The sequence below is a fragment of the Asterias rubens genome, chromosome 6 (assembly GCF_902459465.1).
Source record: "Asterias rubens chromosome 6, eAstRub1.3, whole genome shotgun sequence".
Classification (NCBI taxonomy): domain Eukaryota; kingdom Metazoa; phylum Echinodermata; class Asteroidea; order Forcipulatida; family Asteriidae; genus Asterias; species Asterias rubens.
In genome coordinates, this window is record NC_047067.1 from 7,476,213 (window position 1) to 7,494,330 (window position 18,118).

At 37.5% G+C, this 18,118-nt stretch overlaps 1 protein-coding gene across 1 annotated transcript in view; it reads right to left on the minus strand.

The window, feature by feature from the left end:
• The window catches only part of LOC117291823 (striated muscle-specific serine/threonine-protein kinase-like), a 93,500-nt gene extending 75,826 nt beyond the window's left edge, over positions 1 to 17,674 (minus strand). Inside the window, exons 1-3 of the mRNA XM_033773749.1 lie at positions 17,127 to 17,674; positions 11,498 to 11,596; positions 9,466 to 9,685 (exon numbers count right to left, since the gene is read on the minus strand). Coding sequence (XP_033629640.1) covers positions 9,466 to 9,685; positions 11,498 to 11,537 — 260 coding nt within the window. The 5' untranslated portion in view covers positions 11,538 to 11,596; positions 17,127 to 17,674. The remainder of the gene's footprint in view (positions 1 to 9,465; positions 9,686 to 11,497; positions 11,597 to 17,126) is intronic.
• Between the last annotated feature and the right edge of the window lie 444 nt (positions 17,675 to 18,118).

The following is an 18,118-nucleotide window of genomic DNA, read 5'->3' on the forward strand; positions in this document are numbered from 1 at the left end:
GAAAGATACTTTCATTCTGGGCCCAATTTTGTGGCTCTGCTTACCGCCGAATCACGCTTACGATCACCATTCTACAGTGAATTTCTGCGCTAGCTGTGTAAGCAAAGAATGCCTAGTAACGGGGAGTTTGCACACGCACAAGCTAAATTTCCTGCTTACCTGTGAAATACGCTAATTTCCTACTTCCACAAGCGCCGGTTCTTTGCGTACAGTAAGCAGAGCCGTTGGGCACAGCCTTTTTCTTTTTTTAATCAAAAGTCAACAAAAGACACCCCGAATGAAACTATTCCCTTGTTAAAAAGCTCATTAACAATTAATACATACTATTTTTACTGTTTTTGTTACTATTTCAAGTCAAGAAAGATGCTTATTTTTCTGAAAATAGCATTAGTATGAAGTGATAGTGGAAAAAGTTTGAATTTAAAGTTCAACAAACTAATTCTAATATTTGTATTCACAGTTCGGAGACGCCTTTCTTGACAGAGAAAGATTAAGGCTGGACACTGGCTTGAAAGGCCAAGGCCAACGATTTATGACCCCAGACACAACTTGTAGTTAACTAAAACCCATTAGGGCCAATATAAGCCGGTCATAAGTACTGACAATCAATAAGGCCAAAGATTTATGGTCAAACAACTTGACTTGGCTTTGGCTATAATGTATAGGTTAACCATAGAGTAAGGAGGTTAACTGATGGTCACTGACAGCGACCACGTTAGTAAGATTTGAAACTGTGCTTGGAGGAGGAAAACAATAAATCTCAAAATTATTTAGCCCTTTAGGAACAGTATCATCAAGGCTAGAGAAGTGAATCAAAGAGCATGACTTATTCTATTTGGAGAAAAAACGTAGCATATTATTTTTTTTACCAGGCAGATTTTAAACAATCTGAATTCTTAAAGAACAAAAGTTTTACCAGACAAGAATGAAAAGATCTAGTATATCTAGAGATATCATATTTGTTTTATGTGTAAGTGTTACTCATGAGAATTTTTAAGATACAATCTGATTCATAGCCAACATTTTTTCACAAAGCTACAAAAACACAAGACCACTGGGCTTTGTCTGGTCATGAGTTTACTCTGGCCTGACACTAAAATCACTGGCCTAAGTGTATTATTTCCAGGCCCTGCATCATACTTTTTAAGATTGATCGATTGAGATGATCAGTGAACTCCAAGTTCCAGGACATCTGAATCATTTGGGGTCATGCTAATTGCATCCATAGGCCATCATTTGAACCAGCCTGAAGAGGAGAACGATGAAGGAATGGAATGTTGACCAGAACTGGAGGGCAAACTGACTCAACATCGTAACTGTACACATACTTGCTTCACTCTTGCATTGTAAACAAACATGCAATATGATAGATACATAACAGATGGAAAAGAAAAAGAAAAAAAAACCCAGAAAATTCTAGACTCCCACATCAATAGTACGCTGATAAAGTTTCAAATACAAGGGGGCTAAGATTTCATCGCCCAGCACATTTCAGTGTTTTACTAGGAATATATTTTTAAAAAATGATTTTTTTGCTTCAATTCTTGCATTTGTAAACGATCACGCCATATGATAGACATAATAATAATAATAATAATAATAATAATAATAATAATAATAATAATAATAATAATGAAAACTTATAAAGCGCACAAGTCCACAGAAGTGCTCATGGCGCTAAAATACAAACAATAGCATTAAATTAATATACAATAACAACAACAAAAATTAAAACGTAAACCTAAATTGAGAGAAATCTAGAACATGTGGCATAGAATACAAATGCAATATTAAAGAAAAACATCCTAACAGGTAACAAAAGTAACAATAACTACATGCCTACATAACAGATGAAAGAGAAAGAAAAACAAAATGGAGACTACTAATCAAGAGTACACTTGATATGCTTATAGAGTTTCAAAAACAAGGGGAGTCTACAATATTTGACGCTGGCACATTTCAGTGTTTTCCTAAACCATAATTTTTTTTTTTTTTTTGATGCGTTTCAAGAACTGCATTCAGCTGAAAAGCTATGTGTGAATAATTTGGCACAAGTCATAGCCAACCGCTGTTTACAAAAACCATTTCTCAAATTTTTATAGATCTAGGCTACAAGAAAATAGTCAAAGCTTTATTAGGAACAACAAAACTGCAAGTAACCCTAAAACAAATTGGTGTCAACTGAAATTCAGCATATTGTGTTGAGAAACACAAGATGAAGCCTGGAATTCAACCACTGAAATAAGATCTAAGAAAGCGAATACTTACTACAAAAGACACAATGTTGACATACTTGTGCATGTTTACCCTTCCAGTGTATTTTTTTCCTGCGCTTTCGGCAAAAATCTGGGTGAAGCTGTGATATGTTGAGTCCCAACCAGGCATATTATTTTATTTGGTACAAATTTGATAGAGTAGGAGGGCTGACCTACATGTATATGGTGTAGGCTTTAACAGACTTTTTAGGTCTTATATACTGACAAACAATTCCAGACTTTTCCAAGGGCAAAACGAATCGGAAATCGACTAAAGTAGGAAGAAAAATATGCCTGGTCTCAACTGTGTATGCTGCATTGTTTAAAATCATCACAAATAGAGGAAAGATCATGACAGATCAAAGTGCTTTGCTTCATGGGAGTGGGAGAGCAGGGGGCAAGGGTGCACTGAGCTTTAAAAATGTGTATCAAGTAATAAACCATCGGGGAAACATCACTGCTTAGAAAGTTGATACGGCTACCTCGAAAAAAGTTCCAACTAAAACCATGTCACAGTCAGAAAAATATCATTTAAAACCATGAAAATTGATTGCTAAGGGCATGTAACAAATGCCTGACAAAAAACAGGCTGACAAAACAAACAATTATTTGTCATTGTTTTGACTAAATTGGGTCCACCTATCAGATGGCACTATTACAGATTGGATGGTGTCAATAGAAAGCTATCAAATTAATAAAAGTAATATGCCTTTAAAGGCACTGGATGGACACCTTTGGTAATGGTCAAAGACCTGTATTCTCACTTTGTGTATCCCAGCATATGCATAATATAACAAGTCTGTGAAAATTTCAGCTCAATTGGTCATCAAAGTTGCAAGAAAATAATGAAAGAAAAAAACCCATTGTTACACAAATTTGTGTGCTTTCAGATGCCTAATAAAAGGCCTTTTAATACTTGAGTGAGAAATTACCTCTTTCTCAAAAACTATGTACTTCAGAGGGAGCCATTTCTCACAATGTTCTATACTATCAACAGCTCTCTATTGCTCATTACCAAGTAAGTTTGTATGCTAACAATTATTTTGAGTAATAACCAATGGTGTCCAGTGCCTTTAAGTGTAAATTGAGTACATACATATGGGAATGTGACATGCTGAACAAGTGTACATGTACACGCAACCTCTTCCTAACGTCATGTCTGACAAGGAAACAGGATCAAGAACATCGTGATGTTATCGCTTTATTTTGAGACTGACAAATTCCCGGTGCACGCAGCTATTTGTTAGTATCATTAATTCAATACTACACTAAATTACTACTTAATGCCCACTGTCATGTACCATGGCAGGTGTAATTAAAGAGAATATGCAAGAAAAAACTTAAAAGTAAAAAATCTCAACAATGTCACTCATTACGAATCTGACAAACCGACAAACTTTCAAACATAAATGAAGAGTAAATGCCAGGCCTTGAATAACACACAGGCCACGCATGCCATGGCCGCTGTTGTAACCGCTGTTGCCCCAAGTCTTGACCTTGGTGCCCTCCTAAAGTTTCCCATTGACTTTAACATTTTCCTATGGAAGTGCTCTTTTCAGAGTGAAAACGTCCTTGCTCTTTCAACATGTTCAAAGATGAAATTCCATGCCTGATGCAATCATAAACTACAATCCCAGCAACAGACCAAAGTATGGAAGGAAGTTCTTCAACCCTCTGACAACTTCAAGATGACCCACATCAATTAAGTCCCCAACATTCCATTTTGGGTCAGCATCTCACCCACTCACCCATTACAGTTTGTAGTCAACTACCCTAGAATTTCCAGTCAGTGAGGCAACAGTGATCTTGGAATCCTCAAATGTTGTTTTTCTAATTTTGATATTATATTAGTCATACCTTTATTCTCGTGGACTGGTATAAACTGTAAACTTTCAAGCTAATCAATTGTTGGTTATTTATAAACTCCTGTACATTGGCAGTGGAAATTATTGGTAATTGCTCAAAATAATTATTAGCATTAAATCATACTTGGTAACAAGTAATGGGGAGCTGTTGATAGTATAAAACGTTGTAAGAAACAGCTCCCTCTGAAGTAACGTAGTTTTTGGGAAAGAAGCAATTTTCCAGAAATTTAATTTCGAGAACTCAGAATTTAGATTTTGAGGTCTCGAAATCAAGCATCTGAAAGCACACAACTTCATGTGACAAGAGTGTTTTTTCTTTTATTTTTATCTCGCAGCTTCGACGACCATTTGAGTTCAAATTTTCACAGGTTTGTCATTTTGTGCATGTTGAAATACACCAAGTGAGAAGACTGTCTTTGACAATTACCCATAGTGTCCAGTGTCTTTAATTTGGTGTTTTAGTAGTATTTTTAACCAAAACGTTTACCCTGTCCTCTCCTTGACCTTGTCTTCTCATCTGCATTAATGAAAACTAACTGCCATCATAAACTTCAAAACCAGTAAATGACCAACGTCTTTTAGGAAGTTCTCCGACCCTCGGACACAAATTGACTTTAAATTGACTTCAAGATGCCCCACATCAATTAAGTCTCCTGCATTCCATTATGGGTCAGCATCTCACCATCTCACCCATTACAGTTTGTACGTCAACAAACCCCAACTGTCGCACCAAGAAGACGTTTATATTAAGAATTTCCAGTCAATGAGGCCCTTTTTATTTATAGCTTGTTTTTGATGCTCATATAGAGTAACTTATCTACTTGAACCGTCAAGTAACAACTGCTAGACGGACTCTTTTACACAGTATGACGTGAATCGTCATTTACATCACATGCATCATGTTACATGACTTATAAATGATACATTCTGACATTAAAGACACGATACATGAACAGCAATAATAAAAAATCAAATTAAAATGAAAAATATAAGAAAATTGAAGATTTTCATTCCAAAACCACAGACTTAAAAACAAAAATTAATACCAATACAAGTTCTGAAAATCTGAGGAACTCTGAGTTACTGCAGTCTGTAAAAATACTTGGCATTGCCATATTGATTCAGAAAAAAAAAGAACTTGTCTGTGCGTTAAGTTTTCATTTGGCAATTTGGTAATGCGGCCAAAGTGTTTGGGGAGCATGCACCTTTCTCCCCCACATGGCAGTGTTCCAGGTTAATTGGAGTCAATCTGGTTCAGCCATAAAGCAGTGTAGCCGAGCAATACACACTGTTAGTGCTACTGTTATTGTGCTACTGATATCAATCAATATCAATCAATATCAATCAATATACGTTATTTCCACTCAATCAAACAATAGTACATATGTACATTAAGTTAAAGGAACACGTTGCCTTGGTATAGGCGAGTTGATCTATGAAAAGCATTTTAAACCGTTTGTTATAAAATGCATGGTTAAAAAAAGTGAGTTTAAAAGTAGAATACAACGATCCACACAATTATGCCACGAAATTGCAACTTCTTTTTTCTTATAGCCCTACATCGTGAACTAAAACAGCACACCATTTAGTGAAGTCAAGTTTTTGACTCCATAAAACGGCCGACCATGTTAGTTCTCAAACTAAAAGGAAAACCATGCACTTTCGAGGCATGTTTGTGTGGATCATTGTATTCTACTTTTAAAACATCTTTTTAACCATATCGACTTCATAACAAATGGTTTCAAACACTTTTCATGGACCAACTCGACCGATCGAAGGCAACTTTCTTAACAGAATAGAAGGTGATTTAGTGGTGGGGGTCTCTAAAAAGCAAAGCTTATTGAGGAGATATCCCATGACATGTGTAGCTTAAAGCGATAAATTTAATACAGAATTTTAGTTTGTATTACACACTAAGCGAAAAGTAGCAAGATATAAAAGTTTATAAAAAAGTATATGTATTTCTCTACTTACTTTCATCTTATGTTTACTCATCATGTTTTCTACCTTGAATGATATCTCAATGAATGTTCCTGCTAATCATGGCTTGTGCTTTTTCTTAGCAAATCTGTGCGATCAATATCTCAATAAATTTAGCCTCTTTTCAAGACGCTACTTACAATAATTGTACCATGGAGAGTGCACATTCCTGTTGGAAGTCACTCTACACCATGCATGACCAGAGTCTAACGGTGAAACTACACGCACCCCTGGTGTTATAATCCCTCCTGTCTTGCTCTAATTGGTAGATCTGGATTCCAAGAAAGGAATTCCTTCACACACACCCGATAAAATAGTTCATCAATTACAGGTATATTTATAAAAACAACTGCATGAGTTGGGGAGAATAAAGGTACTGGACACCTTAGGTAATTGTCAAAGACCAGTCTTCTCACTTGGTGTATCCCAAAGTATGGACACAATAACAAATCTGTGAACATTTTCACTCAATTGGTCTTCAACGTTGCAAGATAATAATGAAAGAAAAAAACACCCTTGTTGCACAAACTTGTGTGGTTTCAGATGCCTACAAAAAGGCTTCAGGCCTGAAGTCTTTTATTATTTAAGTGAAAAATTACCCTTTTCTCAAAAACTACATTACTTCAGAGGGAGCTGTTTCTCACAATGTTTATACTATCAACAACTCTACATTGCTCGTTTATACCAAGGGAGTTTTTATGCTAACACTTATTTTTAATTATTACCAATAGTGTCCAGTGTCTTCAAGCGAGATTGTTGTGTTCTTGAGAGTCACAGGGAGTTGTAGGAGGGATTGGACACAAAGGGTATCAGGTCTTGTTGTGGCAAGGTAGATTTACTATAGAAGGGAAAGGCAAGTTGCTACTGGAACATTACAAGTAATCAGCCCCACTATATTCACCTTTAAATATATAATGCCCCAGGCACAACACAAAATAACAAATCTGCAGATAAGAAAATGATAAGTTTATTGTAAATATTTAGTCTGGTAATAGAACCAATGAAAGAAAAGACAGTGCAACTGCCTCCTCTTTGTTTCTCTCCAATAAAAAAATAAAAAAATTGTGGAAGACTCACTTGTTTTGTTGACAGTGATTTTATTTGTTTTGTGCCATCTTTGATGTTGATTATGATCTGTGTTGGAGACACCCAAGCGCTTTGCATCCTACGGAAAATGAGCTCTATAAATGCCAGCTTATCATTATTATTCTTAAATTATTTTTGGTGCGGAACTTATTTCCAAATCCTATCTCAACAAGCAAAACACAGTTCTTGTGTGGCATTTTGCCAGGTGAATTACAAGATGAATCATTCGCTACACACATGGCAAATTTGACAAAGATTGACTCTACAAGAATTTTACCTCTCTTCATAATAAACAGTGCTCTGTGCGTGGTATAGACTAGACTCTAAACGAAGAAACTTTAAATTTACAAAATGGAAATAAGGTTGTTACATTCTATGGAATCTTTGGAGCTCGTCGGTATGTTGTCTATGTTTTGTGATTCACCCAATGAAGATCTGAATTTATCCGTCCCAAGGACATAGTCAGACGAACAAGAAAATCCCAGACTCCAATCTCCTGAATACTTCAGATAACCTACCTCTGTGAGATAACAAAGATGAAGTTCTATGATCGAGGGTTTTGGCAGAGACACCATCTGTTATTTGTTTACTATTTTCATGGAAACTCTACAACAAATCTCTACCCAAAATACAAGCTTCTTCTTTTCCAGACTATGCTCTATATTTAACCTGATTTACAATTGCTAAAATCACTGTTGATTCTCACGCAATGCTCCGGAGATGAAAAGATTGTTCCCCCCTCCAAACTAAAAAAAAACCAGAGCATGCATTGCTCGGGGAGTCTAGGGAATATCAGTACATATTGTAAATGTCATAACTTCATGTAGAACTAGAAGCAGTCAACCCTATTGCTTACTGTACAGTAATGTTATGGTAAAGCCATCCACCATCATGTGAGCATAAAATAAAGTTCACAGAAACATTAACAGGCCTAATACTTCACAGAGGCAACAACGACGATTGCCTCCCTCCATGCCCCCTGGTCATTGCCTCGGTGCCCTTGAAACCCTACAGTCAAAATTTACAATTTCCTCCTAGGGTGCTCTTGACCAAGGGAAAATGCTTTGGTGCCCTTGACCTTTCAAAAAACGAAGCATACAGGCCAGCCTACAACAGTCCAGATGTAATTTCCATCTTCAATTACATTTTTAAAAAGTCCTTTCTTACATGCTTACATGAAGAATTAGGGAGTAATGAATGTACAAAGTGTATTGATCAAACAATACTGCACATAATAGAATATTAAGTTCACATTTAAAATATTTGTCACTCTTTCAAAATGTCACCTGAAAACAAATTTAGGTGTTGTTGTTGACACAATATAAAAAATGTGATGTCAGCCACAATTATTTTATCCCAAATAATACCGGGACAACCTACAATGAAGGTATTTCTATCAACACTACCATGATTACAAAACCCTTCACCCAATCAGGTAAAAGCAGAAACTATGAGTTGGGAGAATGACTAGAGGGGTATTACCTTGGGGAATAACAGGTGGCCCTTTTACACTTAAATTGCTTTACCCCTGATCTATCCCAGCATATAGGCATACCCCAGGGAATAGGCACCCCTGCTCAAAAGTTATAAGGTACATAAGTGGTTAAAGGGGTATTCATGAAGCATGCCCCCCCCCCCACCCAACTAATGGGTGCGTTCGCTTAGCTTCCCTGGGTCGACTTTGTCTGCCCCCAGTACATTCGAATAGCTTTGACGTCATTCCAGGGCTCACCTGGGTCAGCCCCAAGTGCCCTGCTTGTGGAGTGGGTCACTTGGGGCTGGCCCCAGGTGCATGAACGTCACCACAAGAGGGTGAGTGACCGTTCAATTAGCTCTTGTCAGGGGCTCACCCGAGTGAGCACCGCGGGGTCGCCCCAGGGAAGCTAATCAAACGCATCCGTTGTTCCACTTGAGGGAACAGACCCCAAAAAAGAAGTTTAAAAAAACATTATTACATTGACAAGCTATGGTGTTGTCCAAAGATTTCACGGTTGTACAGAAAATAAGTTATTTTTCCCATCCCTTTATTGATGTTGTAGAGTAATACAAGGTTTTCAGTAACAATCACCCCCACTACCCCGCCCCCCCATCCATTATCATTAATATCGTGAATGGTCCATGACCTCCACGATCCAACATCCCCCCCCCCTCCTCCCCACCACCAAAGTTCTCTAGGCATGAATGTGAAAACAATGACAACTGTCCCCTAAGCTAATTACATATCATTAGAACACTCAATTTCCAGTTTTAAGAAAAGAGAGAAAACAAAAGTTACTCACATATCACCATCTGAAGAGATGCTGAAGTCCTCGTGAGTTTGGATTTCTCTTCCGTTCCGAAACCACGTCACTTCAGGAAACTCGGAATACCCTGTGGTCTTAAACGTCAACCACACCGGCTCGCCCTCTTTAACACTCTGATCAACTAGCCCTTGAGCAAACCCTGGGGCACCTTCCGCCTCAGAGGCCGTGTCAAAAGTATCACTGTCGGCGCTGGACTCTAAGATGGGAGAGGCAAGAGACAGCTGACATGAGGAGGGTTAATATCACAAGAGGGCGATGTTTACAAAAAGTGCTAAGGTGAAGTGTAATGTTTACACCAAGTATGATCTAAACGTATATTACAGGCCTGGAATTACCTGCACGCAATGGAGGCCAAGGCCTCTGTTTCCCCTGGTCTTGGCCTTGGTGCCCTTCAAAAGTTTCCTATTGACTTGGAAATGTTTCAATGAGGTGCCCTTTGCGATATGAAATTGGCCTTGCCCTTTCAACATGCTCACAAATGAAATTCCAGGCCTGATGTTATTATTTCTCAGAAGACAATGTGAGTCTCAAGAGGGGGCTATTCATCCATCCACTATTTCTGGCAATAAGGGTGCACTAGCTTCACTGCAAAGTGGCAGAATAACGCGCCAAGCCTCACAAATAATTTGTACAACTTGTTTCTGTAAAACAAAAGATTTGAAGGACAGGGTTTTTAGTGATGGTTGAAATCACCTAAAAAATTGCATATATTTTATTCAGATTTTCAGTCTGACCTTTTCACTAATTTTGTCAGTTCATCAGATTTGCGACACTATATATTGCAGTGAATCATGGCTGAGAGGTATTCTGATCAGCTGAGTATGGTTTAGAGTCCTAGTGATGTCACAAGTGTCCTTAAGCATAATTGGTTTTTTTTGGCTTAGGAATAGACAGCTATAAGTTTAGTGTACGAGGACTGGCAATGCATGTAATTGCTTAACAATTTCCTGCTTAGCAAAATGAGCAGAAAATCAGTCACAAATGGTACAAGTGAAATGGTAATTTGGCTGGTAACCTTATCCTACAGTTCTTAGCATCATTTCTTTATGGTTAGCAACTTTTTTGTGCTTTATGAAATTGGGTCTCGGTAGTGCACTTAAAAGAACCAAGAACACTTTTTTATCGAGGAACAGTAGTAGGGGTTAAAACTGGTTAAAACCCTTGATTCTGGTTCACATGCACCCTTTTCACAAGTTTCCTCAGGCTTGGGAACTACAGTGATTAAATTAACTTATGAGGCATCCTTGGTTTAATGATAATAATAAAAGTAATAGTAACAACATTACAATATTCAGTAAAATGATCAAAGACAAAAGCAAAAAGTCTCCATGGATGCTGCATTATAAAGAATTTTGTGTACAAAGTCTATGGGATGATGCAATAAGGACAATGGGCGAACAAACGGAACTGCCACAGGAATGCATTTTTAAGAATGCTTTTCCTAACTAGAATACATTAACTAGTAAACCACAATGGAAACTGACTGGGTAAAATCCAAACAGTTTTGAGTTTTGAAACGAAGAAAACTTGATTGGAGCAGCATTTTAAAAATTTACCCAATCAGTTTCACATTACTTGATATTCAAAATAAAAAGTTGCATCCCTGCTGCCATTTTCCAGGTTGTATCATACATTTGGGTGTGATCCCTGGCTATACGGTAGATAAAGTGTATGACTTCTGTCGACCACCCGAACAATCATACTGACAAAATATGGAGACTGCCAAAATAATGGCTCAGTAATTAGGCTAGAGCAGCAGCGATTTTTTTTTCCAATTTGTTTTTTAAGTTTTCCCGCCCCAAACATGGCTAAAAGTCACTCCTGGTAGGAGCTATCAGGAAGGAAATTAAAAAAAAATATCTTAGGAGAGCTGAGGAGAAGGAATTAATATTCCTAGGGTCATAAGTTCTCAATATTTCCTAAAGTTCTCAATATTTCCAAAACCGACTAGGAAGTAACACTTCAAAAAATCAAAAACAACAATAATAGAAGTAGGAATCTTACATACCTTGTATCTTCTTCAAGACCTGGCAAGACTGACTACTCATAATGTTACGGTCAGACGGTCACCTCAACGTCCAAAGGGTTAAACACTGATGTCACTGACCTGCAGATCATAAGACAGGATCATGCTCTTCTGTTAAGATTTACACAATACGCCAAGATTAAGCTATGAAGACGAGATTCTAGTCAGGCATGTGGTATTGTTATGGGATTAGGAAACCTTGTCCACCCTGTGAACATCTAATTAAGTGTATCACCGCAGTTAAAGGGTGTACAACTCATTGCTAATCGGTGTTCCTTTGATCTCAGAGTAATGTTACAATCTTTGCTCATTTTGGCAAGGCAGATGGTTAAAGGATTCGAAGAGGGGTTCTTAGAAATGAGGGTTTCATTGAGGGTTTTTTTATGGCTCGTCTCCAACAAATAGCCTGGCTAATCCTCAATAGTTTATTTTTATCAGGTTTACAGTTATGATGGGTATACCTAATGATGGGCTACTTGAAGGGTGATTTAGTGTGAATGAGGAATTTCGGAAGCCTGGGGATTATATGAAAGAATGCAGTCACGTAAGGTGTAAAAAAGAAAATCACACCATGTTGATCTCCTGATACTTTGGGAGTTGTTTGCAAACATTTGTAAGAATGCAGATTGGTTATGGGCGAATGCTTTCTGCTGCAGATTCTTTGGCATCAAGTCAAGAAAACTGGGTTTGTTCCCCACAACCAGATCATTGACGCTTTTGGCAGTCCATGAACTAAGGCGGCAAATCCGATCTGGCCAGATTAAAAGTGGCAATCAAGTAAAAGCAGTGCACTGTTTATCAGTGTCGTAACTAAGGGGCAGGGGCAAGTTAAAGGCGTTACATTTCATGAGTGTATAAAGTTTTTCAGTGTTTTGAAAACTATTTTTCTATACACTAAGACAATGTACATGTTTGTTACGGCCGTTGCAGATTATCTTTCAAAAAATAGTTATAACACATTTAAAGGCACTGGACACTATTACTAAGTACCCAAAACATTAATTTGCATAAAACCTAAGTTGGTAACCAGCAAGTGTTTTTTTTTCTTTCACTATTCTATTGCAACTTCGATGACCAATTGAGTCAACATTTTCCTGAAGCTTTTATAGGCATCTGAAAGCACAGAGTGAACTAACTGAGAAGGATCTTGTTTAGCAAAAACGCAAACAGGAACTAGTTTTAATTGGCCAGAGGTGCTCACAGTGTTTTTACAAGCAAAAACATAAAAAATGATGTGCTTTCAGATGCCTATAAAAGGCTATTTCTTTTAACTTGATTGCTTCACATTACTATGGAGACTTCTTTAAAAAGAAAAGTGTGAAGAAATTTGACTAATGGAACCTATTTAATTTGGGGGTTAGTGGACCAATGGAAAAGTAGAACAGGAGGCAACTTCAGGTTTGCCTCAAGTATTGTTCTAGGTTTTCCAGGGTTTAACCTCAAATTACAACTCTAATTATCTTATCACTTTTACTTGTTTAATTCTGCAGTTCTCTGCAAGTTAATAGACTCTTGGCAGTGGTTCAAATTCAATGGAAATATGTGTAAGGAGCTGTGCACAGGGAAAATTATCACCTCAAGGCATTATAGGGCTTCACAAAATATTAGTTCCGAACAAATTTGGTTTGTTCTCAACGTTTGAAACAGAGTTGTCATGTTTTAATCAAGACATTTCCTCTCCACACAATTGTGTTCGAACTAAGCTTAAAGCAGATTTAAACAAAATTAATTGTTTTGAAATTCCCATATAAATGAACAAAAAACTTGTTTATGTTAGACATCATAGCTTTTTTAGGATTTTTTTCAGAACCCCCTCCAAAAACTTTAACATGAAACATTAGCAACTCAGTATCGGATTACAGTTAATTTTTGTGATAGGGACTAATCTTTATTTTTTTGTGAAGGGAAAGAAAAAACTCAAATTAAAAACACATGAAGCAATTATGCTGATGGCACAAGTACCAACACCCCCCCCCTTGCTTACCTGCCTCACTCCCTACCTCTTTTTCTCTAGTAAGCCCTCCTTAACCTCAAGTCCAAAAATAGCATACCAAAGTGCTCCTTATAGCCAACAATTTCTTTAATAATACCGATTAGTGTTTTGGCAAAGAGGAAATGTCAACCCTCACCACTGCTGGAGGATACACTTGATACGAAAAACAAACATCGGGCCATCAATCATTCCGCACAAAAATCCTAACAATTTTCACAAGAAAAACATTCTAGGCTATGTTTCAGACTTCTTGTTCAGGAATATGGAATGTTAGACAAGTTCCATTCTATTTGTATAATATATAGGGTTTTATATTCAGGTTACCCACAATTTGGTATAGGAGAGTGAGAGTATACTAAAAAAATCTATAATTTCTTTCTCTTTTGTTACAGACATTTTTTATCAGTGTTTAAAGGAACACGTTGCCTTGGATCGGTCGAGATGGTCTTTGAAAAGCGTTTGTAACTGTTTTTTATAAAATGCATATGTGTAGAAAGATGTTGTAAAAGTAGAATACAATGATCCACACAAACATGCCTCGAAATTGCACGGTTTTCCTTTTACCTCGTCGACTAACACTGTCGGCCATTTATGGGAGTCAAATTTTTGACTCCCATAAATGGCCGACCGTGTTAGTTCGCACAGTAAAAAGAAAACCACGCAATTTCGAGGCAAACTCGTGTGGATCATTGTATTCTACTTTTAAAACATCTTTCCAACCATATGCATTTTATAAAAAAACAGTTACAAACGCTTTTTATAGACCAACTCGTCCGATTCAAGGCAACGTGTTCCTTTAAAACCCTTAACAATAAGAACTGGCTCCGATAATCAACGTGTCACTTACACCCTGATCAAAAACTAAAGAATGATAATGTTGACATTTGATATTTAAGAGGTGTGTGATGACGAAACCGGCAACTGCTGAAGTGAATGGCCGAAAGTGATTGAAAATTACTTGAGGTTGAAATCTAAACAAACCATCTCATCACATGCAATGCATCTTTTTAAAGAATTTTAGAATACCACAAAGGGCTGTTGTATTGCAAAGGTGTAAAAGAGTCAAAAGAGACAAATTCTTTGGGCAAAAAAAACAACTTGATTTTTGTCCAGAATTTCTTTTTTTAAATATTTTTTTATTAATACTAATAGTAAATATTAAAAGTAAAAAAAAAGGAGGCGGCGGCCAAAAAGGAGGTGGGCGGGGATAAAAAACTTGTTTCTTATTATGAACTGATGTCATAATTATTAATAACTGAAAAAGTTTCTACCACCCACCAGCATACTTCTTCGACATTTTTTTAGGCGGGGGTGGGGGTGGTGGGACTGGAGGTAAATTGTTTTTGGGTGAGTGACTTGTGTTTTAAGAAAGTTGAAAATTAAATTAAACCAAATTAGCCTAAAGTGACTTTAAAGGCACTGGACACTCAAAATAATTGTTAGCATAAAAACTCACTTGGTAACAAGCAATAGAGAGAGCTGATGATATTTTGAAACATTGTTAGAAACAGCTCCCTCTGAAGTAACGTAGTTTTCAAGAAAGAAGCATTTTTCCACTAAAATATTTGAATTTGATTTCAGACCTCAGAAATAGATTGTGAGGTCCCAAAATCAAGCATCTGAAAGCACAAAACTTTGTGACAAGGGTGTTTTTTCTTCCATTATTATCTCGCAACTTCGACGACCAATTGAGTTCAAGTTTTCACTGGTTTGTGATTTTGTGCATATATCGTGAGACACATTGAGAATACACCAAGTGAGAAGACTGGTCTTTAGCAATAAAGTGTCTTTAAATTTTGGGAGTTTGGACAATTCATATTAACACACTATGGCTCCGCTGAGTGGTAGGCCTAGTGCATCAAATCGGAGTGTGGATACAAATCCTGATTGTGACACTCAGACGAGGCCTTAACTGTAAATGCTCATTAAAAAGGGAAGGTACACTTTTGGTAATTACTCGAAACAAATACTAACTTAAAAACTGACTTGGTAACAAGCATTGGAGAACTGTTGATAGTATAAAACATTGTGAGAAACGGCTCCCTCTGAAGTAGCATAGATTTTGAGAAAGAGGTAATTTCTCACTAAAATAATAGACTTCTAGCCAGAAGTCTTTTATTCCTATCTGAAAGCACACAAATTCGTCCAACAAGGGTGTTTTTTCTTTCATCATTTTTTTTTGCAACTTCGATGACCAATTAAGCTCAAATTTTCACAGGCTTGTTATTTTATGCTTGTTGGGATACACCAGGTGAAAAAACTGGTCTTTGACAATTACCAAACGTGTTCAGTACCTTAAAAGTTGTGTCTACACTTCTTAGTTATTGCAGCGATGTACAATACAAGTAGAAGAAACTAAAAAAGACAATGAAATCACATACACATCCTAGGATGGCATAGGAAATAGTTTAATCATGACCTCCAAAACCCTTTCCTTCCAGCCATTCGTTCATTACCAAACAAACCGAATGATCAGTTTTCAAGGTTATTATATTTTTAGGGAGGGGGGGTAACTATTTTAAGTTGAATAGTAATTAAGGTTTTAATTAACACAAGTAAGGCTTACATTAATTTTACTCTAGCCAATTTGTTTGACTTGGCCCAGTACCAAGCAAAGTTTGGCCTCACAGACTAGGGCGAATCTTTCGCAGGTGGTGCCCACATTTCTACTGTTGCGGATTCGCTGCGAATATGTGATGTAAAATTTCTATTATTTATATACCTAGTATCCTGCCACCACTTTTTTTATTCGTTATGAAATAAGTTAGAGAAAGATTTCCGCATATCGCCACCACTTTTTCATTCGATATGAAATAATATTAGTATCTAATTTTCAGGGCTGTATACATGCTTCGTTTTTGAAAGGGCAAGGGCACCAAGGCATTTTCTCTTTGGCAAAGGGCACCCTATATGAGGAAATTGTAAATTTCTACTGGAGCGCCATGACAAATCGCCTCCGTTGCCTCCGTGAAGTATCAGGCCTGTTAATTTACCTCAAATGAGATCCTTTTTCTAAAAATTAGTGAAAAAGAGATGGCAGGATCCGGAAAGTTATCCTACCAGTTTGAATCTAATTAAAGGCAGTGGACACTATTGGTAATTGTCAAAGACTAGCCTTTACAGTTGGTGTATCTCAACATGATATGCATAAAATAACAAACCTGTGAAAATTTGAGCTCAATCGGTCATCGAAGTTGCGAGATAATAATGAAAAAAAACAAACCTTGTCACACGAAGTTGTGTGCGTTTAGATGGTTGATTTCGAGACCTCAAGTTCTAAATCTGAGGTCTCGAAATCAAACTCGTGGAAAATTATTTCTTTCTCAAAAACTATGGCACTGCAGAGGGAACCGTTTCTCACAATGTTTTATACCATCAACCTCTCCCCATTACTTGTCACCAAGAAAGGTTTTATGCCAATAATTATTTTGAGTAATTACCAATAGTGTCCACTGCCTTTAACACACAAATGAGAATTTTCGTAAAAATTACTGAAACTTTTGAAAGGTGGTGGCAGGATAAGGCAATCTCTCCGCACTCGCATTCGCAGTCAAGTATGAACCAGGCTTTTAGGGTAGGCTCTCCTTTGGTAGTTAGGTCTGCCTTTTCTTTACTTACCTACCTAATGCTTGGTGGAGTGTTCCTTGCGCTATATGGTAGAGTCAGTCCTGGGTTCTTTACTTTATGATGATTTCAACAACAAAAGACACCAGCAATCAGCAATGCAAGCTGTAATTTAGTGTAAATTTGTACTTGGTAGTGTAGACTGTAGTGGGAGGAGTTCGTAGTCTAGAGTACGATGGTTGTTTAGTCCCGATCTATGCTCCTCAAAGATCCATGGGTTTCGATCCAAATGCCAGAGCATACCAGGATATTGAGCAGTTTAGTGACTGGCTTCTCGGTGCGTTTAGTTAGGGTTTAGTCGTTGCGGACAAGCCCCCTGCCATCGTGGTTCGCCGTCCGTTTCGTCGAGTGGAGCATGGAGTATGTAGAAATACTCCCTTCAACAACCACACGTTGTTGGTAATATTTTGCTCCTCTATATACACAACTGTTCCTCCATGGTTCAAGTTAGGTTAAATTCTCTTTTCGAGTCTCAGTCTAACCACAAAATAATGACGAAGTGGCCTGCTGCTTACAACATGCTGACTTCTCTGAAGTGAGTGAAAACCATCGCTTCCGGAATTCGGATGACACATGACCTAGGATGACCCCGGCCGCGAGCACCCCCCGGCCACCTGATATTCGACATGGTCATGTGACTTGAACTAGTGGCCAATCACGAAGAGATTCCTTTGTGTGTGTGTGTTGGGGGAGAGGGGGCGGGGCTCGGGGTCAGGGCTTTTGGGGTGTTCATTGAGGCAAAATATCTAGCTCTGCATTTTCACTCAATCACAATGAACAACAAAATGTAAGCCTGAGTAATATTCATCGGATTTTTTTCACAGAACTTTTGAAAGTACTGAGTATACAGTGCTAACACACATCGGTGTATGCTGGTACAGCCAAAATAAATAAAATTTAACTGTATTTTATTATTGATGATGGAAACTAAAAGAAAATGAATGAATATTTTATGGTTAAGATGACTAAGTCTACTAAAAAACTCT